This window comes from Trachurus trachurus (genome assembly GCF_905171665.1).
Source record: "Trachurus trachurus genome assembly, chromosome: 10".
Classification (NCBI taxonomy): domain Eukaryota; kingdom Metazoa; phylum Chordata; class Actinopteri; order Carangiformes; family Carangidae; genus Trachurus; species Trachurus trachurus.
In genome coordinates, this window is record NC_139894.1 from 36,471,774 (window position 1) to 36,490,298 (window position 18,525).

General features: G+C 42.2%; 1 protein-coding gene across 2 annotated transcripts; it reads right to left on the reverse strand.

Moving 5' to 3' along the window:
• Positions 1–2,794: 2,794 nt before the first annotated feature.
• LOC310992140 (uncharacterized protein) lies at positions 2,795–10,898 on the reverse strand. 2 transcript variants are annotated; one of them, XM_083980151.1, is made up of 6 exons: positions 10,577–10,898; positions 9,866–9,925; positions 8,550–8,681; positions 7,261–7,407; positions 4,699–4,756; positions 2,795–3,127 (listed from the first exon to the last, which is right to left on the reverse strand). In XM_083980151.1, the coding sequence occupies exons 1-6, from the start codon at positions 10,739–10,741 to the stop codon at positions 3,000–3,002; spliced, it is 690 nt and encodes a 229-aa protein (XP_083836277.1). In that variant the 5' UTR covers positions 10,742–10,898; the 3' UTR covers positions 2,795–2,999. The 2 variants fall into 2 exon arrangements, with proteins under 2 accessions (XP_083836277.1, XP_083836276.1); XM_083980150.1 differs by having other exon boundaries at positions 2,795–3,130.
• Positions 10,899–18,525: the final 7,627 nt, after the last annotated feature.

The window sequence follows — 18,525 nt, forward strand, 5'->3', positions numbered from 1 at the left end:
AAATCTGTTTCCTTCCTCCATCCTTCCTTCTTTCCTTCCTTTCTCCCTTCCTTCTTTCTTCAATCCTTTTTCCCTTCCTTCTTTCCTTCGCTTCATCCTTACTTCTTCTTCCTTCCTCTTTTGACCCAATTGATCTGATCTGTTCCCTATACCTCCATCTTTCTTTCCTTCCTTTTCCCCTCCCTTCCTTCCTTCCTTCCTTCATCCTTCTTCTTCCTTCCTTGAATGAATCTGTTCCCTCCCTCCATCTTTCTTTCCTTCCTTTTCCCTCCCTTCCTTCCTCCCTCCCTTCCTTCATCCTTCTTCTTCCTTCCTTGAATGAATCTGTTCCCTCCCTCCATCTTTCTTTCCTTCCTTTTCCCTTCCTTCTTTCCACAATCCTTTTTCCCTCCCTCCCTTCCTTCCTTCTTCCTTCCTTTTTGACTCGATCTGTTCCCTCCCTCCTTCTATCTTTCCTTCCTTTTTCCCTTCCTTCTTGCATCTTTCCCCTTGTCCTTCCTTCCTTCCTTCCTTCCTTTCTTTCTTCCTTGACCCAGGAGGACAACAGGAGGGGTAAGTGTGAAACCTGTGTCAGAACACTCTGTACTGTCACCAGTTGCATGTAATGATGAGTTTTACCAAGATGGAGCCTGAGGGGGGACAAGACTAGTGTGTACTGACTGAGATGGTATTTACGGATCTGTAAAAAAAGAGAGAATTCTGACAGATTGCTGACTTTGATGATGATGATGAAACGCTTTATCCAGTCATCACATAATACAACAACTATCAACACTACAGACATTATCAACAAAGTAGTGAGTGAAAAGGCACAGGCAGAAGCATAATGCTTAGATTTACTGTCCTGCATAGCAAATGAAGCTACGCAGCATTCTTACAATATAGGAAAAAACAAACAAACATGAAAGCGAAACTAAACCAGAAAAAGACCATAACCAACAAAGTTAACAGTAATTAAATATAGAGTAGAAAACAAATTATTAAATAACAGAGAAAAAAGACAAGAACAAATAACAAACAAATTCTGAGAATTATGACTTTGAGGAAAAAAGTCCGAACTCACATTTGTTTTTTTTTGTTTTTTTACAGTCTTCTGTAGGTTTTGGTTAGTGCAGTTCTCCACTTGTGCCAGCTTGAGGCTCTGACTATAGTCTGGGCTGGTTATGGATGTCAGGCAGAGCTCCGTCTCACTGGGGGGGGGGGGGGGGGGCTCAGACAGATTTACTGTATGTAGATATATGTCATGCTTAAGGATGAAAAAAGAGATTTTGAAAAAAGCAGCTAATGTACAACCCTCACTGTCTTTAAGTGCTTAACTTTCATATTAACAGCAACCAGATGAGGTGAGTCAGTGAACCTGAGACATGGGGTGGGGGGGTTGGGTCATTATTGTGGGGTAGGGTCTCACACATTAAGGAGCTGTAGGCTAGTTTTGCTATTGCTTGTGCTCACTGCTGAAGTCACTCATTGTAGGTCTGAATTAGGCCTGCAACTAACGATTATTTTTATTGTCAATTAATCTGTGGATTATTTAAATGATTAATTGATTAGTTGTTTGGTCAATAAAATGGTAAAATATGTTTCCGAAACCACAAAATGACGTCCTCAAATCTCTTGTTTTGTCCACAAACCAAAGAGATATTCAGTTTATTGTCATATTGTCATTTATTGAAGCTGAAATCAGAGAATTTTGACTTTTTTCTTAAAAAAAACTACCTAAACCGATTATTCGATTATCAAAATAGTTGACGATTAATTTAATAATCGATTATTGTTTGATTAATCGATTAATTGTTGCAGCTCTAGTCTGAATGTACCGTACCTGACTTGTATGATGATATAAGTCAGTGGTCCTGAAATGTGTGTTTCTCTTCTATAACACACACGCATCCAGCACCGCAGCCGACAGTGTTTGATGTCATCAAACACTTCTGAATTATTGTACTCCTTGAAATAACATCTGCCAATCAGGCCCCTCCCCCCTGTGAGTCTGCTCTCCATGGAGACAGTGTAAAGTGGACCGCACTTATCTGGCGCCGGTACATCACTCAATCACTTTACACTGTAGGCCACATCCACACACACACACACACACACACACACACACACACACACACACACACACACACACACACACACACACACTATGATGGACATGTCAACATGTAGAGTATCTAACAGCCTGCTCAGGAACAGGCTGGTAGATATTAGACAGTAGAAGACGTGTGTGTGTGTGTGTGTGTGAGGCTTTGTGCAGCACATTGCTCCATGTACATGATGCCCATCCTCACTCTGAGCTGCTGATATATTTTGCATGTGTGTTGTTGTATGATCAATGAACATTGTTGCCATGACGTAGCCACAGCTGGTCTCGTGGCTTCCTCTTCCTCTGCTGTACATAAACATCCTCCTGAAGGATCTGGACTGTCCATCAAACCAAACGGCCTTCATTCAGGACTCACTGTTGAAAAGACATCGTGACATGTCGTACATCTGCTTTCTGTGTCTTGTTCTTTGAAGTGTCCTTTGATTTTGATACGTGCTGCACACTGGACTGGGTCCTGTCATGTCCTGTCTGTCGCTGCAGCCATGAACTACAAACACTGGTTCTGTACCTGTCATTGCAAACGCTCACAAAGGGACATGAAGACAGAACGGTATTGATTCACAACGCGACTATAAATGAATTGGGAGCGAGGGAGGCCTGCAACGGTTTGGTCATGTGTAACCTTGCAATAAACTTCTCTCAACATTTCACACTAAGGAGTCGTCTCTCTTTAGAAATCACTTCAGCCACGTTGATTCTTTCATTTATTAAACACTTAAAAATGTACAAAGTTTTATGAATAAGAACAAACTAAATCAGTCCTGATGGGGCTCGTCGTATTCAGATCTTGTGCTTCTATAAACTACGTCTCCATGGATACTCCCGTGGCTCAGCAGAGACCGTCAGTCCACAGGAGGTAAGAAATGTGGAGGGACATCTTGAATTGGCTGTGTCAGGTCAGCCGGGTGTATGGAGGTGGGTTGGAGGGGCCCTGGTCCTGGTCCTGGTCCTGCCCAGCGGGGCCGGGGAGGCCCTGCTCAGTGGGCTGGGCTGGAGAGTTGAACAGCCTGTCATCGCCACCTGCTGGACACAGAGGAGAGCTGCATCACAGACCGTCTGTTACAGCCTCTGTCTGCCTGGATCACTCAGGTAACAGGTTTGGTTTGTTTTCTTCATGTGCACAAAATAAACACTGAGGAACAAAAAAACAACAACACAACATTCCAAAATAAAGTGATAAAGCAGGACCAGCACCCATGATACATTTGACATCTCAAAATTTTGACTGAATTTTGGATTGATACATTTTCAGTGATGACTAAGCTCCCAAAAATAAAAAATAATGCCATAGAAGTGATTTTACTCCTAAAATGGAGTCATTATATTGACAATTCTTCTTGAAATAAAATATTTATATAATCTTTTTTTTTTTTTAAAGGGACAACGAGGAGTTTTGGAAAAGCGAAGTGTTTTCACACTACATTTATGAGCCTCCGCGCACCGTGAAATTCTTTGACCGGCGCAAGACAGACTCATGTTTTCATTCATCAAGAATTAAAGTCAGAGGTTCAAAGACGATCACATACCGTCGTAGTTCCCACCATAAACGGCGATTCGGCGGCGTTATTCTCATGACTCACCGCAAAACCGAAAGTAAAGAAACGCTGGTCGGCTCGACCAGCATTTCCACCACCACTAATAATAACAAAATAACCATAGAGACAAAACGATATATTTATCAAAAATGGGCCCATTAACAAGTGGTAACGTAGATTCATCCACATTAACGTGAGACTTTTTTATTGTCGCAGAATTTTTCATTCTGCCGACGGAGAAACTCCTCGTTGTCCCTTTAAAGGTACATTGTGTAGGAATTACTCCCATCTAGCGGTGTGGTTGTATATCGCACGTAACTCAGTCGTATTTTTCATGCTGCATTCACGTGAAATTGGGCAGACGGCAGACGGACAACAGCTGCTGCAGGTAACGGCATAAACAAGCCTCTATGTAAACAAGTGGTTCCGTCAGCACGAGGCAAAACAATACACGTGACAATATGTTGTCATGGCGATGTGGTATTGTTTATCTGACCCACGTTTTACCGGCTTTCTCTGGACTTCTGTGACTAAAATGACATCTGGTTTGTTAGCGACGGCCGTCTGCCCGACTGCAGGTGAATGCAGCATCAGTGTAACGTAAAAACATGGACACACCACATGGCAGCCAGCACCGAGCTTACCCGCTCCATGGAGATATGAATGATATGAACGGCTAATTCAGAGCTGAAAGGAACACTTCACTTTGTTGATGGGGGAGATTCATGAAAAACAGACTTCTGAACAAAATAATCGATTTTCCTGAATAGATAACAGGAGAACTTACACAATGTCCCTTTAAATTCTAACTTTCATTAATGTAATATTGTGTAACATAATAATTTTTTTTGTTGTCAAATCTGGTCCTAATACTCCATGGTAGAAACCAACCTCGAAAGACAAACATGAACAGTGATTTTCTTTTTCTGGTAAATAAAAAAAGCATGTTTACTTTCACTTTCACTTTTTATTTGACTCACAACCAAGTACACGGTTGGAGTACTATGATTTTAAATGTGTGAGTCAACAGGAAGGTCAAGTAAAAAGGTTACTCACCTCGCCAGGTGCAGACCATCTCTGTGTCTCCAGGGTCAGACTGAGGAACAAGTGTTTCCTACAACACACACACACACACACACACACACACACACACACACACACACACACACACACACACACACACACACACACACACACACACACACACACACACACACACACACACACACACACACACACACACAGTGGACAGCAGGTTACACATCCAGTACTGAGCCGACCGGTCAACACTGTCTGCTCAGCAGTCAACTCAATCTCTTACACAGAGCTTCAGGAATCAGACACTGAATGATTTGACATTCTGATCAAAACCCTGACTGACTTTCAGATAGGAGAGCTGCAGAAAATACAAAGTAAGATGTTCTCAAACACAGACTGTTTCAGTACATTCTGTGTTTACAACACTGTATATGTAAAGACATATCAATAGAAGACAGATGAGCTTTAGATTTAGAACATGGTTAATCCAAAAAATGACTAGGATGAAAAAAGCATTCACAGATTTAGATATGTTGTGTGACATTGTGTCATTTTTGGTTTTGTGTAGAGTTCTGATAAAACGAGACCTGGTTTAGAAAATATGTGACAGACAGCTAACTGTTTTCATGAGATCTCAGAGACAGAACAGATATATTGTTGAAACTGCACATATTTTTCTCAAGAAATTTCAGGTCATGATGTGTTTTGTTAGAGGTTATTTTATTTACTGCCAATACCTCTTTGCACTAAAACAAAGGGAACATTTAGAGTTCTCATTATTTTATTTTATTTAATTTCAAACCTTTATCTATTAAGGGAAGCCAATTGAGAGCAGGCTCTCTTTTACAATGACGCCCTGATTACAGAGATAGAACAACACAACACCAACACCGACCAAGCAAAACAAGAATAAAAGCAAAACCATGTCATGTCATTTAAAGGTTATTATGCAGTTATTTTACTGCTCCACTCCAAATTGCGCTGTACTGTATGTGGCCCCTGAACTAAAATGAGTTTAACACCCTTCAGAACTTCAATCGTCTTGCAACATATCTTCATTTGATGAAATGTCTCTGACCTGTACTTTGACCGTGTTTATGAGGAAATGACACGTCATGTCAGAAGCTTCTTAAATCACAGCAGGAGGCAGAGATATATATATACACTGTATGTATTAGTTTCACTTTTTGAATTGAATTACTGACATAGGCTTTTTTTTTTTAAGCTTTTCCATGATATTCTAATGCACCTGTACATTGGAAGTAATAGGAGTGACAGGTAGAGTAGGCTATATGCAATAATTAATCACTGCATACAACACAACGCTCTACTTTACACTGCTGACTTGTATCATCACAACAGACATGTCTGTTCTGATGATATAAGTTAGTGGTCCTGAAATGTGTGTTTCTCTTCTATAACACACATTCTACATCTCGGAGGCGACATCTTTACACTTAGGGCTTTCTTCACTTTTCAAACGGGGCAGAGCTCGGTGGGAAACACCTGCCTGACTCAACAACGTAGGGAACCGTGCACGTCCACGGCGCACAGCTCCACGTTGTAAGTCTCTTCTGTATGTTTGTGTTGTTTTTATACCTGTGTTTGGATACGCCTATTAGTGTGTGTGCCCTGCCTGCCTGTTTGTGAACCCCTGCCCTAGTACAAACCTCTGGGCCCCGTCTCAGAAAGCAAGATTAGTGGAAACTCTGAGTATGTTGAGCCTGAGATGAGAGAAACTCAAAGTTTGAGCTGGGTCAGTCGGTATGGCAACATGTGCTGTGATGATCTAAGCCTGAGGTTGGATGCCCGCTGAGCGTGGAGCAGGAAGGACATCATTGGAGTATTTATTACCTCTATGAAAGTTAGCTACAGTTTCACCACACATCGTGGATTTTTTTTAATTTGAAGTAGATTACAGCTGAACAAATCAATAGAACTATCAAATGAAAATGGGCATTTTTGAGAGGCCTCAGATTACACAACCACATAGGCTAATATAATCATGAGAAAATGCATTGCCGACCAAAATCTATATCAAGCTCTTGGTTTCGGGCTGACTGCATAAAACTGCTACCAAGTGAGCTACTACAGTATATGACAACATATAGAGTGTGACTTCTGATAAACTTTCCTCCCATTTTCAGAGTTTTTTAAGAACGCACTGTTTTTCTTACGTCGGTTTCGGCAGAATTTGATGTTTTTTAATGTGTTCATACTCCACATGCGCGTCATTAAACTCTCCAGTTGGGCTGGAGTGAAATTCACGGCTCTGTTTCTTTCTTTCTGTCATTGTGAATCGTGTCATCTGTGCTCCACTGATGATGGCTTCTTGTGCTCACAGTGAAAACACCTTCCCCAGGTTCAACATACTCAGGGTTGATTGAACTCATTCTGATCACTTGTTCTGAAACCAAAAACTCAGAGTTTTCCAGCTCAGGCTCAGTGAACCCTGAGCTCGGGATTTGACTGAGCCTGCTTCCTGAAACGTGGGCCCTGGTGTGTGACATTTGATCTGTGTTTAGGGTTATTCTCATAATGTTTTTGCTCCATTCATTCACTGCAGATGTGAGGTCCTACCAGTCCGGTCCTGGTGTCGTAGCAGCCACAGCGCGGCAGACTGCGGCTGCCCAGGTAGGCGATGAGGGAGGAGAGGAGCAGGCTGACGGTGCAGCTCAGCAGGATGGTGGCGTTGGCTCCCTTCACCATCCGATGCAGCACAAACGTCTGAGCAGAGACACGCACACAGTGAAATTCAAAACAAATCCCTAATGTACTGTCTGCTGTTAAACTAGAACCAGATCAGCTAATATTGCATATTGACAGCATGGACATGTTGGTCACATGTTTTTAATGATAAGTGTTTTGCTCCATAAGAGAAATTATGATGTTTAAAAATGCCACTCTTACATTGACTGCAGTTGTTCCCGTGAGAGCAGAATTTAAAGGGACAACGAGGAGTTTTGGAAAAGTGAAGTGTTTTCACACTACATTTATGAGCCTCCGCGCACTGTGAAATTCTTTGACCGGCGCAAGACAGACTCATGTTTTCATTCATCAAGAATTAAAGTCAGAGGTTGGAAGACGATCACATACCGTCGTAGTTCCCACCATAAACGGTGATTCGGTGGCGTTATTCTCATGACTCGCCACGAAACCGAAAGTAAAGAAACGCCGGTCGGCTCGACCAGCATTTCCACCACCACTAATAATAACAAAATAACGATAGAGACAAAACGATATATTTATAGAAAATAGGCCCATTAACAAGTGTAGGTAGCGTAGATTCATCCACATTAATATGAGACTTTTTTATTGTCGCGGAATTTTTCGTTCTGCCGACGGAGAAAACTCCTCGTTGTCCCTTTAAAATGTTTTCAAAAATTCAGTTTTTGAGATAAAATTACGATATTTGCCAAACTTCATCAACCATTACTCCAAAATACTGTCATTTTTTCAGGAAGATTGAAAATGTGTTTACAGACACATTGTTGTGAGGTCAGACACACCTGGATTAATCAGTTGGTCCAATAATGTAAGACTGGAAATAAACGAGCTGGCTTATTTCAGGAAGTAGTGGAGCTGTGCATAAAGGCCATTGAGCAGAAATTGTGGAACAAGAAAGGTTTAATAAGTTTTACAGTTTTTGAAAAAAAAAAGACACAGAGTGATGGACTTCATAATTGGTACTGAGTTTAAATGTACAAAAGTTTCATAAGTATTGGGGCTACATTTTGGTGAAAGTTGGTGATTTTCCATGGGAAGTAGGATTTCCAAGGAAGAAGAAGACTGACACTGTTTTCCTGATTGGGTATTACCGTAATTACACTGTGTGTGCCCACTTAATAAAACTTGAGAGCCTTACTTACCACTTGGGGACTGTCATGGTGGTGGAAGACGTCCTTGTCCTCCTCCCCGTAGGTGAGAGTGAGACAGGAGTAGGCTGCGATGAAGACAGCAGCCACACAGGAGAGGCCTGCTGCCGCCACCATCACACTCACCTGTAGGGACACAGGAAACAGGAAACACCACCGTCTAGTCTGTTTCCCTCTGGAAGGCTTTCAAACATGGAGCACCCAGTCACACAGCTCACAAATAAGGAAATGCTTCATCATTTTCCTCCTCCTCCTCCCCATCAGCATCAGCATCAGCATCATCAGAACATTGCAGAAACTGGGTCTTATCTATTGCTAGAGAGACAAAGAGCAGCTGAAGCAGCTCAGGCTCTGCTGACTGCTCTTTTGGTTTGCTTGTAATGTACTTGAAAAATGGTTTACATTAAAGGGATAGTAGCATTTTTTTTAAAGTGGGGTTGTATGATCTACAAATAGCCCCTAAGTACTTTAATTGCAGTAGAAGACTCTCTGCACTCCTCCCGTTAGCAACGCCAGCCCATAGCCCTGCCCAGAGATTTACAACATACAGTGTTGTGAACAGACCCAAAGAAACGGCCTATTTTCGCGTTTTTTATTTGGACCTAACCAACTGCTGATTGGCGGGCGCTAACCCTGGGCGGAGGGATACGTGAGTTGGTTAGGTCCAAATAAAAACTGTGTTTTTCCTGCACTTTGAGGGGCTGGAAAAAATTATATTATAGTGAACAATGGAACTGTGTATTTTTTTTTCAGGTAAAACCTCTTTTAGGCCGTGAAAATAGGCCGTTTCTTTGGGTCTGTTCACAACACTGTATGTTGTAAATCTCTGGGCAGGGCTATGGGCTGGCGTTGCTAACGGGAGGAGTGCAGAGAGTCTTCTACTGCAATTAAAGTACTTAGGGGCTATTTGTAGATCATACAACCCCACTTTAAAAAATGCTACTATCCCTTTAAATTCTTGTAAAATGATCATATTCTTTGCATAATCAGTATCACTTTATTCTCAGGTAGTTTCATGTTTTCCCCTCACTGTGGCCCTAACACTCTCTCACACTGGATTTATTGTCTGTTAAGACACATTTTACCTCAACTTGTCTGTACAGTGATTTGGATAATAATTCCAGTGATTGCTTGTTGTTCCTGTTGGTGTGGTGCTGACAGCTGGGAGGACTTGTGGGTCAGTGGAAGAGGAAACCCAAACAGATGGAGGATCAGAGCAGGACAGGATCACATAGTGTCTGTAGCAGTTCTATATTGGAGGACACAGGAAAAACTAACTACTGACTAACTAAAATTACTGACTGACTTACCAGCACTGAGTTTTTCCTCTGGGAGGCGAAGAGGGCCAGGACACCAGGACAGGCCATGACCTGCAGGACAAGACCAGGGAGAAGTGAGGGACACCACAGCTGGACTTAGTCAAAAAACACGTGGGCAGAGTTATGTTTCTATTCTGTCCTCCACCATGACATCACTTTACAAGGACATTTAAACAGTAAATAACACACCACTAGTTTATCTATTATCATTATTAAATAGCTATAGGCTATTGTTGTTTTATTTATGGAGACTATTGACATCAGAGCTGCTATCCTGATTGTTTTCATTATTGATTAATCTGCCAATGATGGTCTCCATGGATCAATTGTTTATTTTGCCAATAAAATCCGCAGCAATAGTGAAAATGCAATGATATCTAATTTGTTCATAAAGCTGACATTCACCTTTTTTTTTAAAATCATATACATACAGCAGGGGGAGAGAACTGCTCATCTAAGGGACTACAGGCAGTAAATTGTATGTTTGGCATTTTTTATTTATAAGAACACAAAGTGATTACTCAATTCTAATGAATTATCTATTTTAAACAACTCCATATCCAGAACAGTGAGTAGTAGTGGTTCATTTCTATTCGTCAGATAACATCTAAGATCATTCATCACTGCAGCCAGGCCGTGACGTCATGGTCAGACAGACCGGAAGTGTGTGTGTGTGTGTGTGGACCAGAGTTCATGTCTCACCAGTCCTCCCCACAGCGGCGTCCTGCTGGCGCTCAGCGGGGTGTTCTTACGGAAAACCGCGTCCATGAAGCCACAGACCACACAGAGACCGGCACAGGCGATCTGGAGCACCCCGAGGACCAGCACGCTCCTCTGGTTCAGGATCAGGTACCTGTAGCGGTCCATGTCCGCGTGTCCAGACTCCAGCGGCCACTAAGTCCAGGATCCACAGTCCCGTCCCCGGTCGGCCACAGCTGGAGTGTGATCGAGTCTGTCAACACACCGAGCTGCTTCTCATCTCAGAGAGCGGTGTGTGTGTGTGTGTTCCGCTTCCGCAGGTAGCCGCTTATCCATTAACCTGGCTGTCCAGCAGCAGGTGCCGAGGGGGCGGGAAGGCCCCGCCCGCTGGGATTACGTCATGCTGATGGCCCCTCCCCCTCCACCCCGCCACAGAGAGCCCCTAACTGTTGCTGCTGGGTGTGTGAGCTGTAGGTGAAGTCAGGTCATAGGCTATGGGACATAAAGTCTGAGGCATTTTGCAATTCAATCTGTTTCCTTCCTCCATCCTCCATCCTTCCTTCTTTCCTTCCTTCCTTCCCTTCATCCTTTCTTCTTCGTTCCTCTTTTGATCCAAATGACCTGATCTGTTCCCTATACCCCCATCTTTCTTTCCTTCCCTTTTAGTTTAGTTTTAGTTTATAAGTTTATTTGAAAACAGGGACAGTGCACATTAATAACATCACTGTAAATGCGCCAGAATTAGCCAAGAGGCTATTTTTCATCTGTAGTCCCCAGACGGATGTTAAAAAGTCACCCTAAAAACAGAATATGAATATGATTAAAATTACAAAGTTATTAGCCAAGGCAATCTACAAACATGCACAGCAATTAACAACTTGACAAAAGAACATACAACATGACATGACAAAAGAACATACAGTAGGCTATATAACATCAATCAGAAAACATAATCAATACATCCCCATGCAGCAAAGACACATGACGCAAGACACATCACACCACAGCATGCAAAGCAGAAGCACAGACACAAACTGCATGCATACACAATATAACGACACCACAAAAAGACATGCATGCCGACACAGGCAGACAGACAACAACAAGATGGCTACAGGTTCAGCACAGACGGACCGGAGAGAGGAAGGAAGGTGTAAAAAAAAAACTAGTGCTGACAGATCTGAGCACCAATCAACCATCTCTTCAAATGAGCTCTGAATAAACTGTAGGTATTCAGGTCTCTAATAGTAGCTGGGATGGAATTCCACTCTAGTGCAGCTCTAACAGAGAATGCAGACTGACTAAACAAACTTTTCCTAAATGGAATAATACAGTCTCCTCTTGCTGCACCTCTTGTGAACCCATATGCAGTTGTTCTTATGTTGACGAACTGTCTAAGCGGAGGCGTGGTGGAACCATATATAATCTTGTGCATAAGACAGGCATTTACATATTTAATCAAATTGTCCCAACTCAACAGATTATATTTTCTTAATATTGGACAATGATGAGAATGTACCGGTTTCTTGTCAAGGATTTTAACTGTTCGTTTATACAAAGATTCTATTGGTTTTAGAGAAGTGTTAGTGACCAGGTAGTTAAACAGTAGATGATATGGGAAAAAACCATGGAATGCATATACATCTTAGCCGCCTCTGTTGACATATAATCTCGAATGAACCTAAAGTTTGAGAGATTGAATTTGACCCGGTTACAGACCTTTTTCACCTGAGCCTTGAAAGAAAGTTTAGAGTCAACCAAAACACCAAGATACTTGTATTCAGATACGACCTGTAACCTCTCCCCTGAAACAAAGATATCCGGCTCGACACTTTTTCCCTTCCTTCTTTCCTCCCTTCTTCCTTCCTTGAACGAATCTGTTCCCTCCATCCATCTTTCTTTCCTTCCTTTTTCCCTTCCTTCTTTCCACAATCCTTTTTCCCTCATTTCCTTCCTTCCTTCCTTCCTTCCTTCCTTCCTTCCTTCCTTCCTTCCTTCCTTCTTGACCCAATCTGTTCCCCCCCTCCTTCTATCTTTCCTTCCCTTTTCCCTTCCTTCTTTCCTCTCATCTTTCCCTTTCCCATTCGTTTCCCTCCTTTCTTCGTTCCCTTCGTCCTTCCTTCCTTCCTTGACCCAGGAGGACAACGGGAGGGTTAAGTATCTGCAAATTGTATTTTTATGATGTATTTTGATAAAAGTATTTGTCAAATACACACTGGTAATGAGCATTTTTAGCACTGTCCCATTCCCGTTACCAAAACGTGTTATATGGGACAAAGATTTCAGCTGTATCGGGACACTTTATAAACTGTTAATAGTTGCAATAAAATCATGATTTAAGCAGCTATGATGAACAGTCCTGCATGTTGTTGTTGTTTTTTTCTGTTTAACCTTGTACACATTCTGCCTCACACAGTTACAATAATCTCTAGGCTAATAATATAGCCTAGCCAAGGTTAAATGGCTAACTGCAGCAGGTCAGAAACCAAGGCTGAGGATCCTGGGCAGGAATGTGCCAAAATCAACTTTTGAGAGGATTGATCATTGATTTCTGCTATTGTATTATCAATTATTATCATCTTCTATAAAATAAATAAATAAAAGAAAATTTGGCTAAAAATAAATGTCCCATATTACTGTAAAAGCTGTACCATATTACCTGAAACTTGCAGAAGGGTGAGTTTATAGTTTCTAAACAAATATAGGCTACTTTACAATATTATTTAACAACAGAAATATTGAAGAGATCTGAAGTAGGCTAACCACCTTTTGCTGGTGGTAAAAGTGTCCCATATGACCTGACTTCACCTTAAGATAAGCACAGCAGAAGGCTTTTCCTGCTGCGCACACTGAGGCAGTGTGATGTGAGCCAGTGCACTATATTACACACAGTGGACCAATCACTGACTGGAACTCACTCTGACACTGTTTCCTGGTTTGAGCACCTCGGTGTCAAAAGCAAGACGAAGCTGTTCAAAGTCCAGACATGTCCCACCAGCGACAGCCAGCAGCAGCCAGCACCTCAGAAACACTACATGACAACAACCACATCCACAGTCTGGATACTGCAGATGGAAGGCAAGAAGAGGAAGAACCCAACAGTTGCAGGTCTAAGATTTATGACAGACATAAAGAGGAATCATGTGTCTGAGACAGAGCATCAAACTCCTACAAACAACGCTCAAGATGAGAGAAAATTGAGACTGGATGTGTAACAAAGAAAACTTGACTGTTGTTTTTGACAGGAGGAAAGTTGCAGCATTTATGATTCTGACATTGATCTAACTGACTTTCCACAACATGCTTTAGCTGTCCCTGGTTTATGCCTTTAGCTATCACAGTGGGAAACTGTATTACGTAAAGACCAAGTTACCTCTCTAATGATTCTATATAACAACCAATAAGAGATGTCACATGGTGTCACAGGGTGTTTAGTGAACCCTGAATACATTTTAGTTTTCTTTCTCCTAAACAAATAAGAGCTCGTCCAATTCTGAACATGCAAACATTTTGGCTGAGTTTGAATACTGACCTTATGTGTGTGTGTGTGTGTGTGTGTGTGTGTGTGTGTGTGTGTGTGTGTGTGTGTGTGTGTGTGTGTGTGTGTGTGTGTGTGTGTGTGCTTTAACTGAAGCAGATGGGGTTGTAGTATGGTTTGTTTCTGTCTCTATATGAGTGGGTCCAAGCTGGGTCCATGCCTATGTTCCCACAGCCCTTTGTTCCCACATTTGAGATTTATCACATGCTCTGCTACATGTGGAAAGATGTCTATGGGTGTGATGTTATGGGAACATAGGGCCTAATTTTCAGTGGGGAAAAAAAGTTAGAAATGTGGGAACATAGGGCTGTGGCAACAGTTATATGCTGTCATTCCGACATTCCACCACTCCGACATCCCACCATTCCGACAAGGCTTTATATAAGGAAATTCTGTACTCAGGTGACTCCCTCCAACTTCTCTGGACTCTCTCTTATCTATCTGGCCTGTCGAGCCTATACCTGGTCTTTTTACTAAACTTAACCATCTCCTTTCATCATTGCCTAAACCCAACCAGCGCAAAATCTTTTGGGGAAAAAATATGCTATTAAAGGAATTGTTGGAAAGGCAGGATGTTTAAAAAAAAAAGAGAAAAATACTGTCATTCTGACCATAGGAGGCAGGAATTGTTGGAATGATGGGACGTTTGATAGATAGATAGATAGAATTAAGTGTTGCCATTTAGACAATTAGAGGCCTATGTCGGACTGGTGGGATGCCAGAATGGCGGTTGCCCCCCTCTGGGAACACAGGGCCTAATTTTCAGTGAAAAAAAAAAAAAAGTTAAAAATGTGGGAACATATACTGTGGGAACATAGGGCTGTGGGAACACAGGGCCTAATTTTCATTGAAAAAAAAATGTTAGAAATGTGGGAACATAGGGCTGTGGGAACATAGGAATGACCCCTCCAAAGCTGAATGTTGAGCTTGCGATGGGGTTGACGGTAACAGTGCCATGTGGTCTATCCCTCACCTCCCAGTGACAGGCGGCTGATTTTGGGGTTTTTCTGGGCTGTTTGTTGTTTTTGTGTGTTGTCGGTAGCTATACAGTTAGTAGCATCAACCACCGCCTGCCAGCCTGCACTCCCTGCTCATGAACCAGTCTGCCAACCTGGCCCAGCCTGTCCACCAGAAGCTGCCTTCATCAGCTTTTGTTAACTGACTGATTCCATTTCCATGTTTTCCCATATTCCATGTTATAAACTGTTTTCTTGTCTGTATGCAATATCTATGTCACATCTGACCGTCCTGGGTGAGGGATCCCTCCTCTGTTGCTCACCCTGAGCTTTCTCCTGGTTTTCCCTGTTAAAAGGGTTTTCCATGGAGTTTTTCCTCAGTGGATGTGAGGGTCTAAGGACAGAGGATGTTGTTGTGATGCCATGTAAAGACCTTTGAGACAAACTGTAAAAATGGGCTATACAAATAAAACTGCCTTGCCTTGCCAATACAGACAGTTTGAAGATGCAGGATACCCAGGATACTGCCAGATAAGAACACACATGAAGCCTGGACTGCAGTGGGTCAGGTTGGAGTCAGGCACATCTGGCTGGGCCACACTCCGATGTGATTCTGATTGGCTGACAGGGGCACTGTTAAGGAGCTGGCTGTGTCTACTAAACACCTCAACTGGTCAGGTTCCAGTGGCTCCACAAATGAGTGATGGGACTTTGTCTTTTTGATCAATACATGCAGCTAGAAAGGAAAAGCGCTAAAATGGAAGATAGATTACAGTGTGAACTGAAGCATGAGAGAATGAGAGTTGAGGTTGCACTAGGAAATGAGATTGTGCATCATGTTGAATTCATGCAAGATGTTATGACTCATGTCACTGGTGCTCTGAGCATTTTAGACTTCGGATTATCTGTCCCCTTGGGGAAATTCTTTCTGACAGCACTGTCTCCATTTCACAGACAATGTCTCTCCTCTCCTCCCCTCCCCTCCCCTTTCCCCTGCTGTTAAACCGGCCTGCCCTCCCTTCCTATGAACCAGTCTGCCATCCAGTCCTCCCCATTGAGCTGGCCTGCTCTCCCTGCCCCCCCCCTCCCCCCCCTACCAGAAGCTGCCTTCATCAACTCCTGTTAACATTTCCATGTTTCCCACATTCTGTGTCATAAACTATCAACTGTTTTCTTGTCTGTAACAACATCTATTGCACATCTGTCCGTCCTCCTCTGTTGCTCACCCTGAGCTTTCTCCTGGTTTTCCCTGTTACAGTTTTTCTTGATTGCTAAGACACATTTCTCGAAAGCTTCTCTTATTTTCTCTAAACTGTGAACACAAACCCCAATTTTCAAGCTACATTCACAAAACCTCAGACTCTTCTTGCAAAACCAAACTTTCACCTCAAAACAGTTCAATCTGTGCTCAAAACTGAACTATGTTGTCAAATCGTGCCCCAAGTCAATCAAAATTAAAAACACTACTGAGCAGTCACTAAACACTACATAGAAAAATAGAAAACACAACGCTCAGCACATGAAGCTGTAGAAATAAATGTTTATCGTTCACTGTAGCTAAATGCTTGTTGAAAACCAAAAACCTGTGCATTTACACTGTAGCACTTCTCTCCTTCCCTTTCTTTCACCCTCCTCCTTCCCTCCCCACATCCATTTCATCCCCTTTTCCTTCCTTCTTCTTTTTTCTTCCCAGTTCATCCCTCCCTCCCTCCCTCCCTCCCTCCCTCATCCTCTCTTCCTTCACCCTGTCGTCTCTCATCTTCTCCTCTTGCAAAACAAAAAACCTGTGCATTTAGCACTTGTACATAGTACAAAAAAAGAAGTACAAAAACCAGAAATCTTGTGCATTTACATTTACACGTAGCACTTGTACAGTACAAAAACAAACAGAAATCTTGTGCATTTAGCACTTGTATGCAGTAAGCCTACGTAAAAATAAAGTACAAAAATATAGAAATGAGAAGTGCATATCTCAGCCACAGCATCATTTCTCCGTACTGGTCAGGCCACAGGACTTCATCCTGAACTAGTTTACAGTATATGTTCCCTCACTTCATTAGACACAAGTGTGATCAATTTTGAGTTGTTGTGTTCAACCGGTGAAACTTGTGCTTTAGTTGTGTTTGACTTTTGCCACCTGTGCTCAGCATTATGCAACACAGGTGCATCACAATGAAAATGTGTTGGTAAGTTGTGTCTAAACAGGTGAAAAGTGCTGATGGTTTTGCCAAAAGAGAGACTGGTTCAATCAGTGGTTCAGGAAACTGAGAATTTGGTTCAGACAACAGGGTTTAGTGCTTTAGCAATTGAGAAAAACTGTAAAAGGGTTTTCCATGGAGTTTTTCCTCAGTGGAGGGTCTAAGGACAGAGGATGTTGTTATGATGACATGTAAAGCCCTTTGAGACAAACTGTTTGTAAAAACGGGGCTATACAAATAAAAAAATAAAAATCCCCTCCCCTCCTCTCCTCTCGCACATTTTGAATTGTCATTATCATTATCTGTTGCCCCCCTTTAGTTTGGCCTTGGTGTCTCTCACTCTCTCTGTGTTTCCACAGATCCACCAGAGCTCCATCTCTTTGCACCAGCTGCCACCTGCATCGCCCCCCTACCCCCCCCTTTCCCCTGCTGTTAAACCGGCCTGCCCTCCCTTCCTATGAACCAGTCTGTCATCCAGTCCTCCCATTAGTGTAAGCTGGCCTGCTCACTCTGCTGTTCCTGTATATGGCCCAGCCTGCCCACCAGAGGCTGCCTTCATCAGCTCTTTACCTTTCCCATGTTTTTCCATATTCTGCGTTGAAAACTATTTCCTTGTCTGTATACAACATCTATGTCCATCTGTCCGTCCTGGGTGAGGGTCCCTCCTCTGTCTCTCACCCTGAGCTTTCTCATGGTTTTTCTCTCAAACCTTCTCTGTCAGTCACAGTTGCATTTAACCAACATTTTCACTCACTGCTGACCAGAAGTTGCCAGTTGAGTTTAATGAAGTTCCCCAATGTAATTATGTCTTACATTGGGGATAATTCATTTCTGTCACTGGCGGAATCAAGCTACAATATTTTTTTGGAAGGTTTGGTATGAGGCATATGAATATCTTCTCATAAGATGGTTATTTAGTTCATGAAGAGAGACTCACATAAGTTAAATATTTTAAGCCTTTTTTAAATGTAATATTAATGATCACAAAAACCTATAATCAAACTCAGAATATTGAATTCTGAGTTTGATTTTAGGGAATATTCTAATATTTTGAGGAGCTGTTTTTTATTTGATTTCCATGAGCTGTAAGCTCCAAAAAGGCTTAAAATATTTAAAGTAGGGGAGACCGGGGACAGTTGCAACACTTTTTGCATTTGGCTCTCTTACTCAGAGACGGTTTGGATTAGACAAACCAAATGTTTATACAATAAACTTACATTTGTCTGTTAATAGTCAACACAATTAATAGATGATTACAGA

Excerpts from the sequence above, each read along its gene's own strand:
- LOC310992140 (XM_083980150.1), bottom strand. The coding sequence starts at position 10,741 with ATGGACCGCTACAGGTACCTGATCCTGAACCAGAGGAGCGTGCTGGTC. Across the intron at positions 7,408-8,549 it reads ACCATGACAGTCCCCAAGTG|ACGTTTGTGCTGCATCGGAT; the intron begins GTAAGTAAGGCT and ends GTCTCTGCTCAG. Across the intron at positions 3,131-4,698 it reads GATGGTCTGCACCTGGCGAG|CAGGTGGCGATGACAGGCTG; the intron begins GTGAGTAACCTT and ends CTCTGTGTCCAG.